Source organism: Callospermophilus lateralis, chromosome 12, assembly GCF_048772815.1.
Source record: "Callospermophilus lateralis isolate mCalLat2 chromosome 12, mCalLat2.hap1, whole genome shotgun sequence".
In the NCBI taxonomy this organism is placed as follows: Eukaryota; Metazoa; Chordata; class Mammalia; order Rodentia; family Sciuridae; genus Callospermophilus; species Callospermophilus lateralis.
This window is the reverse complement of record NC_135316.1, coordinates 84,884,451-84,905,680: the sequence shown is the minus strand read 5'-3', so window position 1 is coordinate 84,905,680 and position 21,230 is coordinate 84,884,451. Positions and strand designations below refer to the sequence as shown.

Genomic DNA, 21,230 nt, shown 5'->3' with positions numbered 1-21,230 from the left:
TTAAATGCTAGGAAAATAAGTAAAGCAAAACGAGGAAGGCATAGGAAGAGGATTTAGATGACTTAGGTAGAAGTCAAAGTGACGTGGCATTTGAGTAGACATGAAGGGAGGGAGAGAGCAGTCCTAGCAATGTCCAGGAGAAGAATCTTCCAATCAGAGAGAAGCAATAGCAAGACTCTGTGGAGGGCCTGAGTCTGGCTTGTGTGAGGGCTAGAAGTTATTGTTCTGAGCAGAAGGTGGCTCAGGGCAGCCCAGGGTCCCATCACCAAGGCCATGTCATTGTGGCCAAGGAAAGCTTTGTTTAACTGGCTTGTGTAGAAACTAAGATGGGAGATGAGAAGAAAAAAAAAAAGGATTAGACTTTAAAAAAAAATTAAAAGGAACAGAGAAATGAACTTACAGAGGTAATAAAAGAAGAAGAAGAAATTAGTTTTATGGGAGAAAATCCTAAACACACAGGTTTGGGGGATGGCCATAAGCCAAATGACCTCACCAATTCCAACACTTTGAGATTCCCCAGCTCATAAATTCAGTGACCACAAACAAATCTGAACAAATCTATATTTTCCTTTAGAAATTAAGTGCTTCCAGACCCTGGTAAGTAATCTGTGTTTAAGGCGGCTCCTTCTCCTCCCCACTCTGGGGAGGCTGAATTCTCCTAGTCTCAGAAACCAACCCCTTACCTGCCCGTGTTAAGGAAAAGGAGGCGCTTTAAGGAGACCTCACTATTTAATACTAAGGACAAATCAGGGATGTTTTCAGTAAGCTACAGTAGGATTCTTACATCCCCAGCACAAATTCCTGGATGTCGGCTAGATTTAGCAATGATAATCTACTTCTAATAATACCCAGTGAGAGAATAATCCAATGTGAACATGTTAAAAAGTAGAGCCCCTGAGGCTTCAAATTCCCATAACCTCCCCTGGCTCTCCTCAGCCAAGCCACTTCTGAACTTCCATGTCCTTTAGGTTCCTTATCTCTAAGAGGACACTGCCTAGAGTAACACCTTATTTAATGAAGAGCCCTCTAATTAGGTAGTCACTACAAACAAAAGCAAACAAACATAGCGAAGTTGCCTACCTGCAGCTGTAGTTTCTGTATCATTACTATGAAGTGACTCTTTTTTTCCCTTTGACTTTAGTTATTTCAAAAACTTTCGATACTGCTCCTATGCTCCCCATGTCCGAATATGTATGCCCTCGACTGACGGCATTTCTTCATTTGAGGACCTCTTGGCTAACAATATCCTCAGAATGTTTGTCTGGGTTATAGCTTTCATTACCTGCTTTGGAAATCTTTCTGTCATTGGCATGAGATCTTTCATTAAAGCTGAAAATACAACTCACGCTATGTCCATCAAAATCCTTTGTTGTAAGTATGTTTCCTATATAAGTAGACAGGGTATCTTCTATGAGCTGTGTGCTAGAGATATATAGTATGTGGCATATGTATTATTTAGAGAGATCTTCAACAAATGACATCTAATATGAACTATATATGGTGGGAAAAATTATTTGTAATATATAAATGTAGTTTTTTGTAGCTATACATTTTTAAAAATTTTTTTTGTAGTTGTAGATGGTCAGCATGCTTTATTTTATTTATTTTGATGTGGTGCTAAGGATTGAACCCACTGCCTCACGCATGCTAGGCAAGCGCTCTGTCACTGAGCTACAGCCCCAGCCCTTATAGTCATATTATAGTTTGCATAATCTTATAATGACCTACCCTGGGAGTTTATATTGTGGAAATGGGGAAACAAAGTGGTAATTCAAGTGATGGATTATGGAGATGGTTTTGTGGGTTATAAACTAAGCTTAATTAACTTCAATTACAGTAACACCCACACTTCTCAAGCTCAGAAAATGATACCTTTTATTCATTGCCAATAATACATGCTTAGGGTTTAAACCTAACTCTTCCCCTGCAAAAAGGTCCTACCTCCCCACTTTTTAATCATAAAACAAAGTCATGGTGTGGTTCTTGAGAAATAGCATAGATTTTGAAGTCCATTGGCTTCTTGGTATTCCAATAGATGATTACATTAGTTCATTTAATACAGGTTGAAGGAGCTAGACAGACCTAATCAGAAAATTAACATGAGAGATGCTGGGAACGATCGGTTGCTTTGATTCATCCACAGGTGCTGACTGTCTGATGGGCATTTACTTGTTTTTCATTGGCTTTTTTGATATAAAATACCGAGGGCAATATCAGAAGTATGCCCTGCTGTGGATGGAGAGTTTACCGTGCCGCCTCATGGGGTTCCTGGCCATGCTGTCCACCGAAGTCTCTGTCCTGTTGCTAACCTTCTTAACCCTGGAGAAGTTCCTGGTCATCGTCTTCCCCTTCAGTAACTTTCGTCCTGGGAAGCGGCAGACCTCGGTCATCCTCATTTGCATCTGGACCGTGGGATTTTTAATTGCTGTAATTCCCTTTTGGAGCGAGGATTACTTTGGAAACTTTTATGGGAAAAATGGAGTATGTTTCCCACTTTATTACGACCAAACAGAAGATATTGGAAGCAGAGGATATTCTCTTGGAATTTTCCTAGGTAAATTCTATTCTTCATTCTCTGGGTAAACATCATTTCGATACAAATACCACAAACTTCAGCAAAAGGTAGATTTGTCTATTTCAGAAAGTAAAGAAATAGAGTCGATGATCAGAAAGCAGAAAGACTCTAGTCTTCCAGATACAAAATATTCCCCATAGCCACGCCCCCAGTGAACCACTTTCTCCAGCCACACCCCACCCACCTCCAGCCACCACTCAGTTAATCCCTTCAGGGACTGATTTGCTGATTAGGTTAAGGCTATAACCCAATCATTTCTCCTCCAAACCTTCTTGCATTGTCTCACAGGTGAGCTTTTGGGGTACACCTCACATCCAAACCATAACAGGTCAGAAGGAGGGTCCAGAAAACTAGAATGTCAGGATTTGACTTTGCCACTCTGTGGGACCTTGGCAAGCTATTTAAATGGTCTATGCTTTCACTTTCTTATCCGTGAAGTAGGAAATTCCGTACTATCTACTCCATAGGGCTTTTAAGGAGAATTAATTAATACATATGTGTAAACAATATTGAAAAGTACCTAGCACTTAGTAAACACATGTACATAGCAATTTTTATTATTTTAATGATAGGGCTACAGAGTTGATTTCCTTGGTGTTTTGCCCATCATTACTCTTTTCCTGCTATTCTAGCCTATGGACTTGCCAACTTCAACTTGTTTCATCAAGTAGTCTTACCATCAACTCTTGTAGCTGTTAGAGGAAGGACAGAAAGCAGATGTCCTACTTAAACATCTCCCAGAAAAGGGAATTTGATACAAAGAGGACCCATGGGAGAGGTCCCAGTTCTGGGATATTTTGGGGAGAGAAAGTACAAAAATTCTAGATAAGTGAAGCTGGGTATTGTTGAGAATGTGTTGGTGTGAGGGTTTATGACTCTAAATGAAAATTAAATTGCACAAAGAATGAGGGAAATTATCAAAAATGCTGTTTATTTTAGAAATTGCAAAACGAAATGACATCAGTGTAGAGACTTATATCTATGTTTATTATATTATGATTCAAAGAATTGTGTCATGCTGTCTTTAATGCAGGACTGTTAATAAAACACAGCTTTTCATGGAAAAAAAAAGAAAAATAGCTATCTTCTAAGTGATTTGTAGAAATAATTAGAAATGAGTTCCAAACCTCAGTTTAGCTAAGAGATTTTGAAATTTTATTTTTAAAACTGCAAGGCTGACTTTGGAATAGTATGCTTAAAATAAAGCAGATTTTATTAGGATTTCTTCACATAGGTCTTAGTAAAACAATTTTATGTTTGATGAAAATCAAATACCCTTTCTACACTATTAGCAAAACATCCCAGATATTAAAAATAGAGAAGAAAAATACTTTAAAAATAAAAAAAAATAGAGTCAAGATTCTGCCCTTGTTAAAGAAAAGTTCTATGTATTTCTAGAAGCTTTTCTTTAACTTTTTATTATAGAGATATAGTGCAGAAAACAAAGGCATGCTATTGGGATTTATGGATTTCTTTTTTATTATCTCTATATACTTTTGATTTCATGTGTGCATACAGTTACTATGAGCTGGAAGAATTCTAGTTTAGTGCCTAGTGCTGAAACCCTACCCAGTTTTTTGAACACTTTTTTTTTTTTTTAGAAAAAGACCCTATATGAATACCAAATTTAGCACCTTAAAGTGTTTTTCTTTTAAATTTTGTAGTATAATGTGTATTAATTCTGTTTAATCTTAAGGCCATCCCTGGGTCATTTCTTTAATTAGAGCACATGACCATTTTCATTCCTCTTCCCTTCTTTCTCCTCATCAGCATGTAGACAACAAGTTCTGTGGTCCTTTTTTGCCACCAAGTAATATTCATGAAACTGTGCCTCTGTCTTAGGCTCCTTCCAGCCTGGACCTGCTGCTATTGCTCAGTTTGAAACCTTCCCGCCTCTACCGGGGATAATTACCTTAGCGGATGCTGGTCTTTCTACTCCAGACCCTCCCCTCCTCCCATTTATCTATTCAGCACCCCTGTTATAATCTCCCTCCGTATCTAAAGACTGGGTACACCTCTACTGGGAGACCTTCAATGGTCCCCTACCACTTTCAAGACCAGGCTTAAATGAGTCACTTACAACTAACTCATCATGACCTGGCTCTAACCATTGTTCCACCTGGCTCTAACCATTGTTCCCCTTCTTCTCCATCTACTCCTTTTCTTCCTCCTCCAGAAAACAAAATACTCCCTCTGCACCCCTCTGATAATACTCCTCACACACCACCCTGTGTGGTAGCTTTTGTTCCTAGATATGTCTCTCCCAGGGTAGAGTAGGCTGTTCTCTGCATCCCTCATAACTCCTTCCTTCCTTAATCCTGGGTAGGTGCACTACCTAGACACACACACCCCACATGACATTCATCGAGTCAACAGGATGGATGCAGCACCTGCCGTGAGCTGTGCGTTCTGTTGGGTACTAGAGGTAAAATAGATGTGGCCCTTACAAACCTCACCAGCTGCAGAGGAAGATGGAGTCAGTAAACACGTGCTTACATCACAGGCTTGTAAGGCCATGATGGAAGAGTACAGGGTGTTCTAGGCATCCCAGACCCGAGCCCCAGGGAAGGCTTTCCAGTAGAAACGAATCCAAACGGAGGCCCAAAGGATAAGGAGGCCTCGCTAAGTGAAGGCAGAGGAAGGTGGGTGTGGGGGCCATGTGCCAGGAAAAGACACGGTGGATTCCGAGGCCCGAAGCCAGGGGCTGGTCCAGATGTTGGACTAAAGAAGTTTGGTGCAGGGGCTGAGATTGTGGCTCAGCGGGAGAACGCTCGCCTAGCACATGCGGGGTGCTCTGGGTCCGATCCTCAGCACCACATAAAAATACGTGAATGCAATAAAGGTATTGTGTCCAGCTACAGCTAAAAAAAAAATAGATATTAAAAAAAAAAAAAAAGTTTGGTGCAACTGGATCTTACAATTAAAGCATGGGGTCCACTAAAAGTGTCCATTAAAAACCTCTGATGTATTTCAGATACAGAGATAGTAACACAACACACACACACACACACACACACACACACACCATATAGTTGTTGCTGTCATACTTGTTGTCTGTCACTGCATCAAATGCATGGTTTGCTTGTGATAGGAGTCCTAGAGCTCATCCCAGAATACTTTTTTTTTCTGTTTTAAGAATATAAATTTTTTGATTAATTTAAATTTTTATTTTTTTTAATAATCTAAAGAACAGTTTTAGATTGAGAGGAAAGTTGTCAGCGTAGTGTAGCTTCCCCTATTGTTCACATCCATCCACTACCACGGTACAGGTACATTGAGAACACACACGTTTCATTCTTTCTGGAAGTCTGTTTTCAGAATTTGGTCTGGAGAAGCATTTTCTAACCATTATTTTATTTTCTGGCCTAAGATACACCAATTTTATAAAACTCCATTATTTAGCTGTATAATTGGATTCCACAGAATATGAAACATTTTGGTTTTAAAAAAAAATAGCCTTGAACTTAAATTATTTTTCCTAGACTTCACCAATCTTACATACAGTGGAACCTATTTTGTGAAAACAAAAATAGCTTTTTTTACATTTTAGAAAAGCTAGAGTTTACTTCCTAATATATCTAGATGTGAATTTCAGAAGTCTATAATTTTGCATAAAGGATTCATGTCTTCAACATGTTTTAAGCAACTATGAAAATTTGGGCAAATTTTATGTTCATTATGAAGAATGAGATAATCTCTTAGGGTTTTTATTACAGCAAGAATAGAGCAAACTAAGAGACTATAAAGTCTGTGCCTCAGGGAAAGTGAGGCTAAGTGAGAATCTTGGGACTATATTTGGCCCCAAAAGAGTGATTTATATAGTTAAATTTGTAACTTTCTGACTTCATTTTATGAGATGAATCTAAAGGGTTCTGAACCCATAGTTAAAATACTGTGAGCAATCTAGAGAAAAATAAGCAAAAAAAAAATGCATTTTTGTTCTATGTATTATTTTTATTTAAGACCAAACAACACAAGGAATAATGTTTCTGAGGCAATTCTATTCATGATAAATTCCAAGGTTATCTTATTCATATGTATAAGATAAGGAAATGGGGTTGTATTTATTTTTTGAGACATGTATATGATTATAGCAATCCCTTAAGGTTTGAATTTGCAGGATGTGAGAACAAAAATAGCTTTATTATGTTTTAGAAAAGCCAGAGTTTACTTCCTAATATATCTAGATGTGAATTTCAGAAGTCTATAATTTTTCATAAAGGATTTATGTCTTTGGGCTGGGATTGTGGCTCAGTGATAGAGCGCTTGCCTAGCATATGTAAGGCACTGAATTCGCTCCTCAGCACCACATAAAACAAAGGCATTGTGTTCATCTATAACTAAAAATATATTTTTTTAAAAAAGGATCTATGTCTTTGACATCTTTTTGAGTTGGAAAACCCAATTCCTTTATCTTGTTTTCTTAAACTCAGGAATTTTAACAGAATAACCCTAGGCTGATACAAAAGAACGCTTCTTGGAAGCACAAGTTTAAGAGGTGCCATAACATCTAAGTTCCCCAGTATTTTACCATTGACTTCTACGCCTGAGACGTTAAGAGTTGTGCTTTTCCCCCAGGTGTGAACTTGCTGGCATTTCTCATCATTGTGTTTTCCTACATTACTATGTTCTGTTCCATCCAAAAAACCGCCTTGCAGACAGCAGAAGTGAGGAATCACATCGGAAAAGAGGTGGCTGTTGCAAATCGCTTCTTTTTTATTGTGTTCTCTGATGCCATCTGCTGGATTCCTGTATTTGTCGTTAAAATCCTTTCCCTCCTCAGAGTGGAAATACCAGGTCAGTCAGTTCCCTCTGTCATTCTCAACTTCATTCCTTTTTTATGCCCTGTGTTTGATGAGACCAGAATCTAGGACAGTGCCTTACACCTTAGTAAATTCTCCATGAACACCTGTGACCTCCGTATGAAGAGTTATTATTTCCCTTAGTGTTTTGTAACTGGAATGCTGAGTTGGAAACTGGGTAGTGGGGCAATTCAGTGAGGAATAATTTAAAAATGGGAGCTAGGGAGAAAATAAGTCTGAGCATCTTGCTTGCACCTGAGCTAGATAGTGGTTCTTAACCAGGAACATGGGAAACAACAACAATAACAACAATAAAATATACATGGCCAGGTTCCACCCAGAGGTTTTGATTTTGTTTCCAGGCATGTACAGAGGTGCTTTGCAAAAGCTCCCCTGTGATTTTGATGTACACACAACTAGATAGAGCCACCAGTCTATTGCATGTCCTAGCCACAGAATGTCACTCACACTGGGCTCTGTGGAATGTTCTGTAGAAGTGCCTCATCCAAAAGACCAGGTTCTCAACTGACAGTCTTACTTCAACCAGAGCAAACCACCTTTCGTTAATTAGGATTTTAGCTGAGTACTGCAGCACACGCCTGTAATCCCAGCTAAGGCAGGAGGATTGAAAGTTCAAAGCCAGCCTCAGCAAAAGCAAGGTGCTAAGCAACTCAATGAGTCTGTCTCTAAATAAAATACAAAATAGAGTTGAGGATGTGATTCAGTGGCCGAGTGCCCCTGAGTTTAATTCCTAGTACATAATAATAATAATAATAATAATAATAATAATAATAATAAATTAGAATTCTACTTGAAGCCATTTCTGGGATCTAGAGAGCACAATCATCTGGAAGCCTCCCAGGGCTCTTGTTGATTGAAAAACTCATCATTTCAGTGGATAGCAGATCTATAAGTAGCCATAGCAACCTCTTTCCCTCTGCCTTGTGCACAGTTATGTGAAACTTTGTCAAATGCCTTGTGGCACCATGGCACAGGATGGCCACAGTGGTCCCTTAACCTAAAGACTTCATCTTCACAAGCAAGCGTAGATGTCCCTTGAACTAGGTGAAGTGAGTTAAAATCAGAAGGGAGATCAGAACTAAACACTTGGGAGATTTTGCTGGCCTGGGTGGTAAGAGAAGAAGCCAAAAGACTTTGTGTGAGATCACTTGGGCAGAGCTAGTTGTACATGAAGAGGAGAGTTCATTAAATATTAATGGTCACAGATGTTCTCTTGAATAATGTCCGATCTATGACCACTACCTGGACATCTCAATTTTAACATCCTATCATTTCAAATTCAGCTGGACGACACTCACTGTACATTGGCTTCCATTGTTCATGGAATAAAATCCAAATGCTGGGATTAGCATTGTAAAGCTTCTTATCTCCCACCCCACCCTCACATTTTCTATGATCAGACCCTTTGGAATGATGGGGCTTTTGCTTCTGCACTTTTCTGAAATGACATCAGCCTTTGCTCAACTCTTCCCTCTACCTGGATCGTACTCTCCATCCTTTCTAGCCTGTTAAACACCCTTTCTTATAAGGCTGAGTGCAAGTACTCCCTCCTCTGAAGTAGCTTTCCAGACCTCTCTCACCCCTTCCATCCAGCCAGAAGCTTAACTGCCCACCACCTCTTGTTTGCACTCACTCTCGCCTTCCTGAGTTGACCCACATCAGCACTGATTTTGAATGGATCCATGTCCCCCTCCAGGTTATTAGCTTCAAAAGCAAGGGGACCACACCTTACTCATCTTTGAGATTTCCAAAGTGCTTTTCACCTAAGGTTATTCAATAAATGAAAAAGCTTCTGCTGGCCTGTGACCTAGGAAGAATGATCTGTGCAGGAACACACAAGGCCACCCATAACACGTGAGCTTCCAAGCAGAGCTTCCCTCCTTGATTAGAGAAGCGGAGCTTATCCAAGAGGGTGGAAAGGATGGAGACAGGAGATCCAGTTTCCAGTCCTGACCCAGTCATTGATCCATGCAGAGAGCTTAGAAATGTCATCTCACCTAGACGATTTCTCATATTTCTTCCCTTTTTTAATATTCTGTGAATCTTAGCTCCTTGAGGCTTTTTCTCTTTTTATTAGACTACCAGGGCTATCAGAATAAAGTATCACAGAAAATTACTTTCTCACAGTTCTGGAGGCTAGGAAATCAAGATCAAAGTGACCACAGGTTTTGTCACCAAAGGTCCAAGGAGTTCCCAAAGAGGGGAACCTCAACTCAGGACAAATGGGGTTCTTGACATATGAGATAGAAAAAAATTTTAGCATACACCAGTTAGAGACAGAGACAGATCATTTACAAAAGCAGATACACATTCAAGGGAGAATGCAGGCTATGTCAGGATGTCACAGAAGAGATGTCTCCAAAGAAGGGTCCGAGTGGTTCCCAGAAGCAAGGGGGAACTGAACCCAGGACCAGTGGGATTCTTGGCACCTGTGGCCAAAAAGAATTTCAGCAGAAATCAGACAAAGTCAAAAACAGAAGTTCATTTAGGAAAGGTAGATATACATCCAAGGTAGAATGCGGGCTACCTCAAGAGTGAGAAGCAGCCCTAACTTGAGCTAAGGGTCCAATATCATAGGAGGGCTGTATCAGGGACTGGACTGGAGATGGATCCAGGGTGGAGCTGCACAATTTCACACCCGTTTTCCCTGGACTTGCGTATTTCCCTTATTTTATAAAGCGGTGGGCCAAGGGCATGTTGCTCAAGATTTACAACCACGCTTTCACTTCACACATGGCTTCTAGATAGCTCCCAGTATTTCTCTCTTTGTCCTCAAATCCCTATCTCATAAAGAAAGAGATATCCTTTGAGGTAAAGCAAAGAATACACGTTCAAGGAGGAATGCCGGACCATCTCCAGAGGGAGAGACAGAAATCTCTTGGTGTGGAGTGTTGATATTTAGAGGCACAACTGGGGCTGCACTAGACATGGAGCCAGGGCAGAGTCACACAGTTTGGCTCCGGTTTTTCCAGAGCTTGTGCACTGCCCCTGTGTTACTTTTTGCAGGCAAGAACACAGGTCTAGGCCCAGGTCAGGAACACAGACTAAGGACAAGGAGGTGTTGCTTAGGAATACTTGTTTCACATTTCCAAGGCTCATGGGGGTTTCCTGCATTTCAACAGCTCAGGGACACTTTTCTGTTTCCCCAAATTCCTATCGCAGTTTGGTTTTTCTTGGGGCCTCTGTCATTGTCATTCAGATAGAAGTCTTTGCTGTGTCTTCATGTGGCCTTTGCTTGGTGTGGACATCCTGGATATCTCTTCCTGGGTCCTTAATTCCCCTCCCTTTACAGACATCAGTCAGATTATAGGACCCACCCTAATGACCTCATTTTAATTCACTAACTTCTTGAAAAGCTCTGTCACCAAATATAGTCACATTCATAAATTCTGGGACTTCAACGTGTATATTTGCTGGGGTTGGGGTCAAAACTGGCCCACAGTGCTCTCTGATTTAGTATCAGGAGGCCACTGGAGAGCTAAGACATTTGATGGCCGCAGGAATGACCAGCCTCCTGGGAGAGCCTGGGACAGGTTAGATTGTGATCAACTTAACTACAACCTCCACGAAGGTCCCTCGAACCGGAAAAAATGTCCTATGGAAACAGGACTGAGCCACACATCAGCCCTCTACATTTATGTTCACTACTTGGAGGTTTGTCTGGGAAATCTTGGTGGATCTAGGAAAGAAATCCATCACAAAGCCCAAAAGATAAAACCAGCTTTAGCCCTCCTGACCCAGAACTCAGCTGCTGATTTTGAATTAGGAATCTCCCTGAGACTAACAGGAAGCCTCATGCAGAGTGCAAATTACCCATGGAATCTTCACGGCCCTTTTGTCTTTGCCTAAATGAAAGGAAGTGCTCTCAAGAATTGTTTCTCCAACAGGTTGGGGTAGGATTACTGTTAGTAATTCCTTTGGTGAGGAACAACAGACAAAAACCAATCGACTTAGCTTTTCTTCATTCATTAACTGTTCAGATCATCTAATTTTTTTTAAAAAATTAACAACAAATAGTAGAAATCTTGAATAAATCTGAGATAGGGTATAGACTTTATTTTCTGATTTTCTGTCCATTTAAAAAACTAAGAAGAAGGAAGAGAATATAGGACAGGGAAAGAAGGAGGCAAATACAGAAGAGGAGAGAAGAGAGATGAAGGAAAGGAGGGGGAAGGGAGGTCAGGTAAGCAGAGAAAAAATGGCAAAGAAACAGAGGAAGAATTAAAATATATAAGAAACAAAGTAAGGTGAAGAGAAGAATAAAATTATAGTGGCCAAAGGATTAGAAAATTGCAGGATTAGAGACAGAGTCAGACAGTAACAAAGAAGGGAAGTCCCCCTGGTCTTACTACCCAGCTTATCGCCCAGTCGGGAGGTCTTTGAGCTTTTGACCACGTGGAAGGAGGCAGCATCTTGGTCAGGTGTGAGAATTTGGAGAGGGATGTCCACTGCAGCCAGCTATCAGCAGCCTTCTTATACAGAGAAGGTCGGTGAGGGTCAGAGACCCCAAGGGATTTGTCCAGGGTCAATGAGCTAAGAAGTGTTTCTCCAAAGGAGCAGGTTGCCTTTAAAGGGGGGAAATGCATTTCATTCTAACCCAGCAAAGGATCTACTGGGGAAGGACACTCTCCCTCCAAATTTCTCCTCACAAAAAGCCTTTTCTGGCCTCTTTCCTGAATATTCTATTAGCAGATGTAAGACTGCACACAAAAGAATTCATCAAGCTTGGGGGACACATTCCTCTTTCCTCTTCAAGTCTTCCCACCTCAAAAATAAGATCTCTGGTACACAAGGGCAGGATAAGAAGCCTTCGATGGATTTACAGCCAAGGTCAAATCTAGCTTCTGGACCTGAAGTTTTCTGACCTTGTTCTGTGGATTATTTCCTCATTTTCTAATTTTTCTATAAGTGAAGGCAATAAAAACAAGAAAAATACATTTCTAACTTACAGAGGTTTCAGTTATTTCCTCTCGTTTTGTCCCAAGGATCGACAAGCTAGTTACTAAAACTCAGAAAAGTTAAGTGGGAAGACTTTGAACCTGTAGCCCCTGCGTTCTTCCAACAAAGATATTTTTTCTCATTGAAGTAAGAAGAAATTCAAATGTCCTTTGTAACCCTCTCATAAATAGTGTTGTCTGCAGTGTTATTGTGTTTGTCTGTTTAAATTCTCACCTTCAGGCTGGGGGTGTTGCTTAGTGGTAGGGCTATTGTCTACCATGTGCAAGGCCCTGGGTTTGATCCCCGGCACCACACACACACACACACACACACACACACACACACACACTGACCCTCAATTCGTTTTCATGTTTTGTTTCCTTCTCCAGGCACAATCACCTCCTGGATAGTGATTTTTTTCCTTCCAGTCAACAGCGCCTTAAACCCAATCCTCTACACGCTCACCACCAGTTTCTTTAAGGACAAGTTGAAACAACTGCTGCATAAACATCGGAGGAAATCCATTTTCAAAATTAAAAAAAAAAGTCTATCTACATCCATTGTGTGGACAGATGACTCCTCTTCAGTTAAACTTGGGGTTTTGAACAAAATAACCCTCGGGGACAGTATAATGAAACCAGTTTCCTAGTAATGGCTTTGGATCACTGGACTGTCAAGGGTACCTAAAACAGGTACGGCTTTGGGAAGATAGCGACCGCAATGCTTTTCATCTTGGTCAGTGGCAACCCTTCCGCACAGCGGACACAGTGGCATAAGTGACTTCTGGCCCTGCATTCCAGTGGCAGCTCTACTTTGCATGAACTGGGCTGGGAACGGCACTGAAGGACTCTTCTCCTCACCTTACATGCCTGAAACACACAGTGACTCCAGAGAGGGTAGGCTGACATGCCGTTGACCTCTAGGTACTCAGCACCACCAACTTGCCCTCGAATGCCCACCTGTAGATACTCTATGTTCTTCATTTTACATCATTTCACTGTCCTTAAAGTACAGTCACAACATCTTATTCCAGGGTGGCCTTGATAACATAAATCTAACATCTCTTTCCTTGCTCTCATAGTATCAAACCAAATTATTAGCATCCTGTGGATGCTTGGACAGCAAAGGATTTCTGAAGATGTTCCACCTACCCCAAGTCTTCTTACCTACAGAGGCTGCTGGAGTAGCAACTTTCAAAGCAGAACTTTGTACAAAGTTGCCATGTCTAACAGATCCAGAAAGGCCTATTGATGACCCCTAGTACCATTTGCCTTTTTGGCTTTCATTTAAGCTCAGAAGACCTAAGATACTTTGAAGCAGAGGTTAGATTTTTGACTATAGATGCAATGACACTGACTTTGTGTTTCATTTCGCATTTGTATTTAAAAATGAAAAAAAAATATACTGCTAATAATTCAAAAAGAAACAGCTAAGATCTTAAAAAGGATATTTTTCCTAAAGTTTCCCTGGGTACAAAGGAAAATTGTGCATCCTAACTGCCAACAAGCATATTTTAATATTTTTAAAGTATAATTTTTTTTAGAGCAGTATTTCTATTGCTGGTAACTTCTGTCTTTATAGAACACACAGGCCAGAAGTCTTGAAGGAAATTAGAACAGTGGTTTGATTTGGGAACATTTGTTTACTTGGATAAATCCCCTATACACACTTTAACAAAAAAGATCAGTACAGTTTGGATTTGTTTTTCAAAAATGAAAAACGCTAGTGAAGGCCTGGATATTTTTATACTAAAAGTTTATATGTGGGGAAAAAAAGAGATAAATAAAAATATATTTTGCATTTGTCCATATATTATTTAAAGTTTAATCATAACCATGAATAAGGTTTACTGACGGTTAAGCATATGTCTCCTGATAAAGAATATATCTGGGAAGCACTGAGTCTCATTAAACAAGACACATCTCACATTTTTTTTTAACGTATATGTATTTACTTCTAGTTGTCAGTGGACCTTTATTTTATTTATTTATATTTGGTGCTGAGAATCAAAACCAGTGCCCCCCACATGCTAGGCAAGTGCTCGACCACTGAGCCACAGCCCCCAGCCCACATCTTACATTTTAAACCCATTTCTTCACCTTCACTGCATTATGAGTTTCCTTTAAAGAGATGAAACACATGTATCTGACCAAGAATGCCACAGCACCTCGCATTAGGGTGACGAAGATGCCCTTTTATCCAGTGCCATCCAGGATACAAAGTAACTCAGAGTTTGTGTGTCACAAACTCTGGTCATTTACTTCTTGACTTCATATTGACTAACGTCATAATGTGAGTTCTTTCATTTTGATCAAGTCAGATATTTCTTCCAGAGGTGAAATCTTCCCATGAGGCTCTTCAAAATGTCATTCCTACCCTTTGACTAGGCTGCCCTTTTTTCTTATAGTTTCAAACATTCCTCCCTCTTTTCTCTTCTGTACGATGAACTGCTTCTTAACTTGTTCTCTAGATTCACTGACATTTTATGCAATGCCCTTCGCCAGTCCTTGATCCCTGTATGTTTTAAATCTTGAATGTCTCCCAGAGGCCCCTCTGTTCACAGCTTGGTCACCAGCCTGTGGCGCTGTTGGGAAGAGGACATGGATCTACTAAAGGAAGGTAGGTCATCCGGGGCATGCTCTTGAAAGACTATTGGGACTCCAAACCCTTCCTCTCTCTTCCTGACTGCCGTGAGGTGAGCAGGTTTTCTCCACCTGTTCACTTCTGCCACGATACACTGTGCCACCCCAGCCCCGGAAGCAGCAGAGCCAAGCAGCCGTGGACTAAAACCTCTGAAAGTATAAGCCAAAAAAAAAATCTTTCCTTCTTTATTGTTTATCTCAGATAATCGTATCACAGTGTCAGAAATCTGACTAAGATGGTCACCAGATGATTTATTTCCTGACTCATTTCCCAACAGCAGGAGCATAAATAAGGGATTGACCCTAAGCCTGTGGTATTTCAATTTTGGTGCAAACATGTATCTCCCATTTTTGAAAAGCACTGTCCACAGTCCATGAACCAAGCCTCTGAGAATGGTCAGTTGTCAACATCAGCTCAGTGTTGTTGGGCAGTTGGCATGAGGAGAAGCAGAAGATCTGAGACTTCAGGGAAATTGGCAGCGATACGGAAAAACAGAAGTGAAGTATTGGTCAACAACTTGCAAGGAATAGCATAATTTGAAATCTCATAGCTCAGTGACTTATAATCTCATCCCGCACTGCTGCACGGATGGAAGGCCATTAGAAATGTGTATGATTTTTGCAAATAGTAGTTCTTTTAGCTGGATTGAATGAAATCTTTTGTGTTAGGTAAAACCTGTTTTCCAAACCTAGTATTTCTATGTGATTATGAAAATACCACCTGAGTTCATGAATCATTTTCTATGAAAATATAAACATTACCTCAATATCACCCCAGAATTTCAATGCCATAGACTATGCTACCTCTCAGGGGGAGAGGTTAAAGGTACATCACCTGCTCCACATCCCTATGATGTTTCTGTGTGTGACTGACATCATGTCTTTAAAGGAAAATGCTATTCCTAACAGTCAATGTGGAGCCTCAGAAGAGAATCCAGAGAGTATATGAATTATTTATGTTGGAAATAGCTAAGCTTGTTGGTCATTTTCCTTCATTCTTAAGGTTCAATGCTTTTTTGTGTCAAAATGGTTTGTGCCTCCCCATTGTAGTTGCTGAAGTAGCTTCTTGAAGATCAAAGGTTTTAAATGATTATTACTCCTGTTTGAGCTTTATATACAGGTAGCAGTACCACCTCCCCCGACCCCCGCCTTCCACCTGAGTACCAGAGCCATGTTTACCTGGACTCCATGGCTTCATGAAGCCGCAATAGCAGACCCCGCACCCTCCTAATGACTTGCTTCGTATTTGCTCACGTTACATGTTCAAGAGTTTATCTCACCCCAGATGATTCTTCAATCCACTCTACTATTCCCAAGTAAGTAATTAATGTAGAGCTCCAGAGCGTGCACACAATAGAAATGAGATGTGATAGTGCATCACAAATTACGCATAGCTAATAACTATAGCCTCCAAAATTAACCAGGAATTCATATGAGGCATATTTCCTTTTAGTTTTCCAATGGAGCACAAATGGGCATATAAAAAGTTGCCTTTTCTTTACTCAAGAAACAAAACATTGAAGATAATTATTTCCATTTTCTTATTCCCTTAATCTGGGAAATAAGAAGTGATTGCAAAGCACACTCTTTATGTGTTTATAAGCCAGTTGTCTACATTCTTTTGAGGCAAGATAGAACATGCACATTAATAATGATAATGGTAATGTTCAGTCCAGAACCACCAAAATGAAACAAAATTGGACGATTCTTTTTAAATGACTTTCTCAGTAAATGACTTTAAAGTTCTTGAGAAACACTTCCTAAAATCTATAAGCTGACTGAAACCCATTATTCAATATATTTCATTAGAAAAGTCTTCAGGATATTTTCCTACATGACACATATAAAAGGAGTGAATTAAAAATGAAGAAATAGGGAGCCACAGGCCAAGTTATGAAATTGAAGATCTAAGAACAGGGATCTCCTACTGTCTCAACAGTCTGGCTCCAGCCCCCAGAGGCACTTCACAACTCATAACTGGTTTCACTATAAGAAGAAATTATTTCTGTACCACATGGGAACCAATAAGACTTTTAATGGTTTGGCAATAATCTGAACTCATGGTGCTGTGGTGTTGAATTCCATTAATTTTGTAATGAAATCCATACCCTTTCCTGTTACAGGCAACACACATTTAAGGCAAGGAAACTGAGGGTCAAAAATCAGGGAACTGGAAACAGTTTCAATTCAACATCAACTACCTGCATAACCTCAGACAATATCTTTAAATCTCATCTCTTCTGTAATTGAGTTTCCCTAAAATCATATCATATCACAAAAACAGATGTCTGGTCCCCTTTCTGGTAAAATCAAATCTGTTATGTATTTGAAGATAAAACCTCATCTTGAGGGTCCCAGTGTTAAACACCTAAAAATTAATATCAAGCACCAATATCATTAAATTCCCAACTTCCCAGGGATATTACATGCTTTAATAAAAGCATGTAAAAAAGGCAACTTTTTATATGCCCATTTGTGCTCCATTGGAAAACTAAAAGGAAGAATTAAAACTGGACGTGGTGATGTACACTTGTAATCCCAGCAACTCTGGAGGCTGAGGCAGGAGGATCTCAAGTTTGATGTCAAAATGGGCAACTTAGCCCCCATCTCAAAAATTCCAAAAGAAGAAAGAATCAGTGCACAGGGCACAAATGTTCTGAAATCCACTTCTTCCAACAGGGGCACTTTTCTGCCGTGTAAAGAATATTGAACATCTCGGACAGTAAGGTTTTTCTATAGCAGGTCAGTCACAATTTAAAAATTAGATGACCTGTTGCCAGCAAAATCTTGTAATAGAGTAATCAGGATGATTAACAAGCAACCTTTTTTTTTTCTTTTTTTAAATTTGTTCTAATTATTTATACATGACAGCAGAATGATTTCAATTCATTGTACACACATGGAGCACAGTTTTTTATTTCTCTGGTTATATACAAGATAGAGTCACACCAAATGTGCAGTCATACATGTACCTAGGGTAATGATGTCCGTCTTATTCCACCATCTTTCCTCCCCACTTTCCCCCTCCTCTCCTTTCCCTCCCCTTTGCCCAATAAAAGTTCCTCCATTCTTCCCATGCTGCCCCTGCCCCAATTATGGATCAGCATCCATTTATCAGAGAGAACATTTAGCCTTGGTTTTGGGGGATTGGCTTACTTCACTTAGTATGATATTCTTCATCTCCATCCATTACCTGCAAATGCCATAACTTCATTCTTTTTTAATGAACAAGCAATCATTTTAACCTGAACTCATAAACTGGTCTCCTCACATAAGGGTACAGTAGGTCTGCTGCTTACAATCTCCTCTAACATAGCCATAAGTGCACAGGCATGTCCACCACTTATGACTCAGTATTTTCTTGGGGAAAGTGTTGTAGGATTAAAAAAAATCTGATTTCCCCATGGAACCATGAGTGAACACGTGGTTCTTGCCCAGGAGGGCTCTGCTCCTCAGCGCTGTGGCATCAGCTGTGTACTCTCTCTTCTGTGTCTCTCTACCAGCGACTTCTCTGCAGCTCACAGTGCTCACGTTTCTCATACCTAAAGAAGGCCCGCCTCTCATCCTGTCCCTTCCTTTATTTTCTTAGTCTTGCCTTCTCTTTATAGCTAGACATCTTCAAAGCATGGAAAACCTTCTGTTGTCATCATCTCATCTTGCTTTGACTTCCCAACCAACTAGCCCTGTGGCTTCCACACACTCTACTCCACTGACCTCTCCCCTCCTTGAGGTCGCCATGATACCAACCTAATGGGCATGTTCCTTTCTTTCACTACATCACATTTCTAAAGAATTTGTGACAACAAACGCTGAGTCCTTCTTTAAACTCTTCTTTTGAAATGAAGGACATAATTCATTCCTGTTCTAAACTACTTCTAGTTCTTTCTTCTCACATCTTTTTTTTTTTAATTTTTTTTATTGGTTATTCAAAACATTACAAAGATTGCAGAATCACATCAGTTACACATCCACATTTTTACATAATGCCATAATAGTAACTTTATGAACACCTTCTTTGCCTTTTTGTCCCTCAAACTTCTATATAAATTTTCAGAGTTTTTGGGCTGGGGATGTGGCTCAAGCGGTAGCGCGCTCGCCTGGCATGCGTGTGGCCTGGGTTCGATCCTCAGCACCACATACAAACAAAGATGTTGTGTCCGCTGAAAACTAAAAAATAAATATTAAAAAATTCTCTCTCTCTCTTTAAAAAAAATTCTCTCTCTCTCTCTCTCTCTCTCTCTCTCTCTCTCTCTCTCTCTCTTTCTCTCTCCTCCTCTCTCTTTAAAAAAAAAATTTTTTTTTCAGAGTTTTATCCCTGGCTTTCTAAACTTTGCCTTCTATGGATGTGTCCCAGATTCCAACCTCCCTATGGTTGTCACTAAGGAAGTAAATTAATTTTTAAAACTCTCTTAAAAAACATAAATAAAAATAGAAGGAGCTGATTTTCACTATTCATATTAATCTTGACATTTTTTAATCCAATCTACCAATTACATGGTAATTTTTTCCATAGCTTTATTGAGGTAAAATTAAAGTACAATAAAATGCACATATTTAAAGTATGCAATTTGATCAGATTTGAGATGTATGTAACCAATACAATAAATAGAAAAAGCATTTCTATTACTTTTTTATTGTAATCATGCAGACTGTTTCCTCTGTGATTTATTACATTAGAAATCAATCACCTTAAGATATATAGATCTCCACCCCCTCATGTTAACTATTTCAAAATTAAATGGCACACTTAGAAATATCTCAGAGGTCAAGGAAGACAGCACAAGAAAAGTAAATAAAAAGTGCCTTGAACTAATTGATAATAAGAGCTTAAAATATCAGGATCTCTGGGATGAGACAGTACTCAGACAAACATTTATAACTTAAAGTATTGGTATCAGAAAGTAGCTAGAATAATCATCAAATTATTTTCAAACTATATAGTAGGAAAGACAAAATAAGAATAGAAGCAGAAATATTTGAAATAGAGAAGAAATAGTACAGCTAAAATTTGATAAAAATCAAGTAAGTCTAATCAAGAAAAAAGTAAGAACACAAAAATTAATATCAATGGAAAGGGAGCTATCAAAACAATCCTACAGATGCTTAAAATATATTAAGATAATATTACAATTGTATGTCAACATATGTGATAGCTTACGTAGTCTATTTTAGAGAAGGATCCATGTGCTGCTGAGAAGAAAGTGTATTTAGTCATTGATGGATGAAATATTCTATATATGTCTGCTAAGTCTAAATTATCAATTGTATTTTTTATTTCTATGCCTTCTTTGTTTATTTTTTGCTTGGAGAATCTATCCAGTTGTGACAGAGGCATGTTAAACTTACTCAGTACTATTGTGTTGTAGCCTATTTGATTCTTGAAATTGAGAAGGGTTTGTTTGATGTCTGTAGATGCTCCATTGTTTGGGGCATAAATATTTACAGTGTTATATCTTATTGATGTATAATTCCCTTAAGTTGCATGAAATGGCCTTCTTTATCCCTTCTGATTAACTTTGACTTGAAGTCCACTTTATCTGATATGAGGGTAGAAACCCCTGCTTGTTTATGCAATCCATTTGAGTGATATGTTTTTTCCCATCTTTTCACCTTCAGTCTGTGGATATCTTTTGCCTATGAGGTGAGTCTCTTGGAAACAGCATATTGTTGGGTCTTGTTTTTTAATCCAACCTTCCAGTCTGTGTCTTCTAATTGATGAGTTTAATATTCAAGGTTATTATTGAGATATGATTTGTATTCCCAGTCATTTAGGTTTATTTCTAGTTTTCAGTTTGAATTAGTTTCTCCTTTAATTCACTTGCTATTCCTTTAGTGTAGTACCTCCCTTTGCTGTTTTTCACTTTTTTTTTCCATTTCATCTTCATGGAATATTTTGTTGACAATGTTCTGTAGTGTAGGCTTTCTAGTTGTAAATTCTTTTAACTTTTTTTTTATCATAGAAGGTTTTTATTTAATCTTCAAATCTGAAGATGATGATGATGATGATGATGATGATGATGATGATGATTTGGTACTAGGGATTGGATTCAGGGGCATTCAACCACTGAGACACATCTCCAGCCCTATTTTGTATTTTATTTAGAGTCTCACTGAGTTGCTTAGTGCCTTGCCATTGCTGAAGCTGACTTTGAACCCATGATCCTCCTGTTTCAGCCTCCTGAGCTGCTGGGATTACAATCATGCTCCACCACACCTGGCTGAAGCTTAATTTTGCTGGATAAAGATTCTGGA

At 39.3% G+C, this 21,230-nt stretch overlaps 1 protein-coding gene across 1 annotated transcript in view; it reads left to right on the top strand.

Annotated features, from left to right (window-relative positions):
- Positions 1-14,096, top strand: part of Rxfp2 (relaxin family peptide receptor 2) — a 51,998-nt gene extending 37,902 nt beyond the window's left edge. Inside the window, exons 16-19 of the mRNA XM_076872253.1 lie at positions 1,142-1,371; positions 2,144-2,554; positions 7,154-7,372; positions 12,726-14,096. Of these exons, the coding sequence (XP_076728368.1) occupies positions 1,142-1,371; positions 2,144-2,554; positions 7,154-7,372; positions 12,726-12,985 (1,120 nt within the window). The 3' untranslated portion in view covers positions 12,986-14,096. The remainder of the gene's footprint in view (positions 1-1,141; positions 1,372-2,143; positions 2,555-7,153; positions 7,373-12,725) is intronic.
- The last annotated feature ends 7,134 nt before the right edge of the window (positions 14,097-21,230 follow it).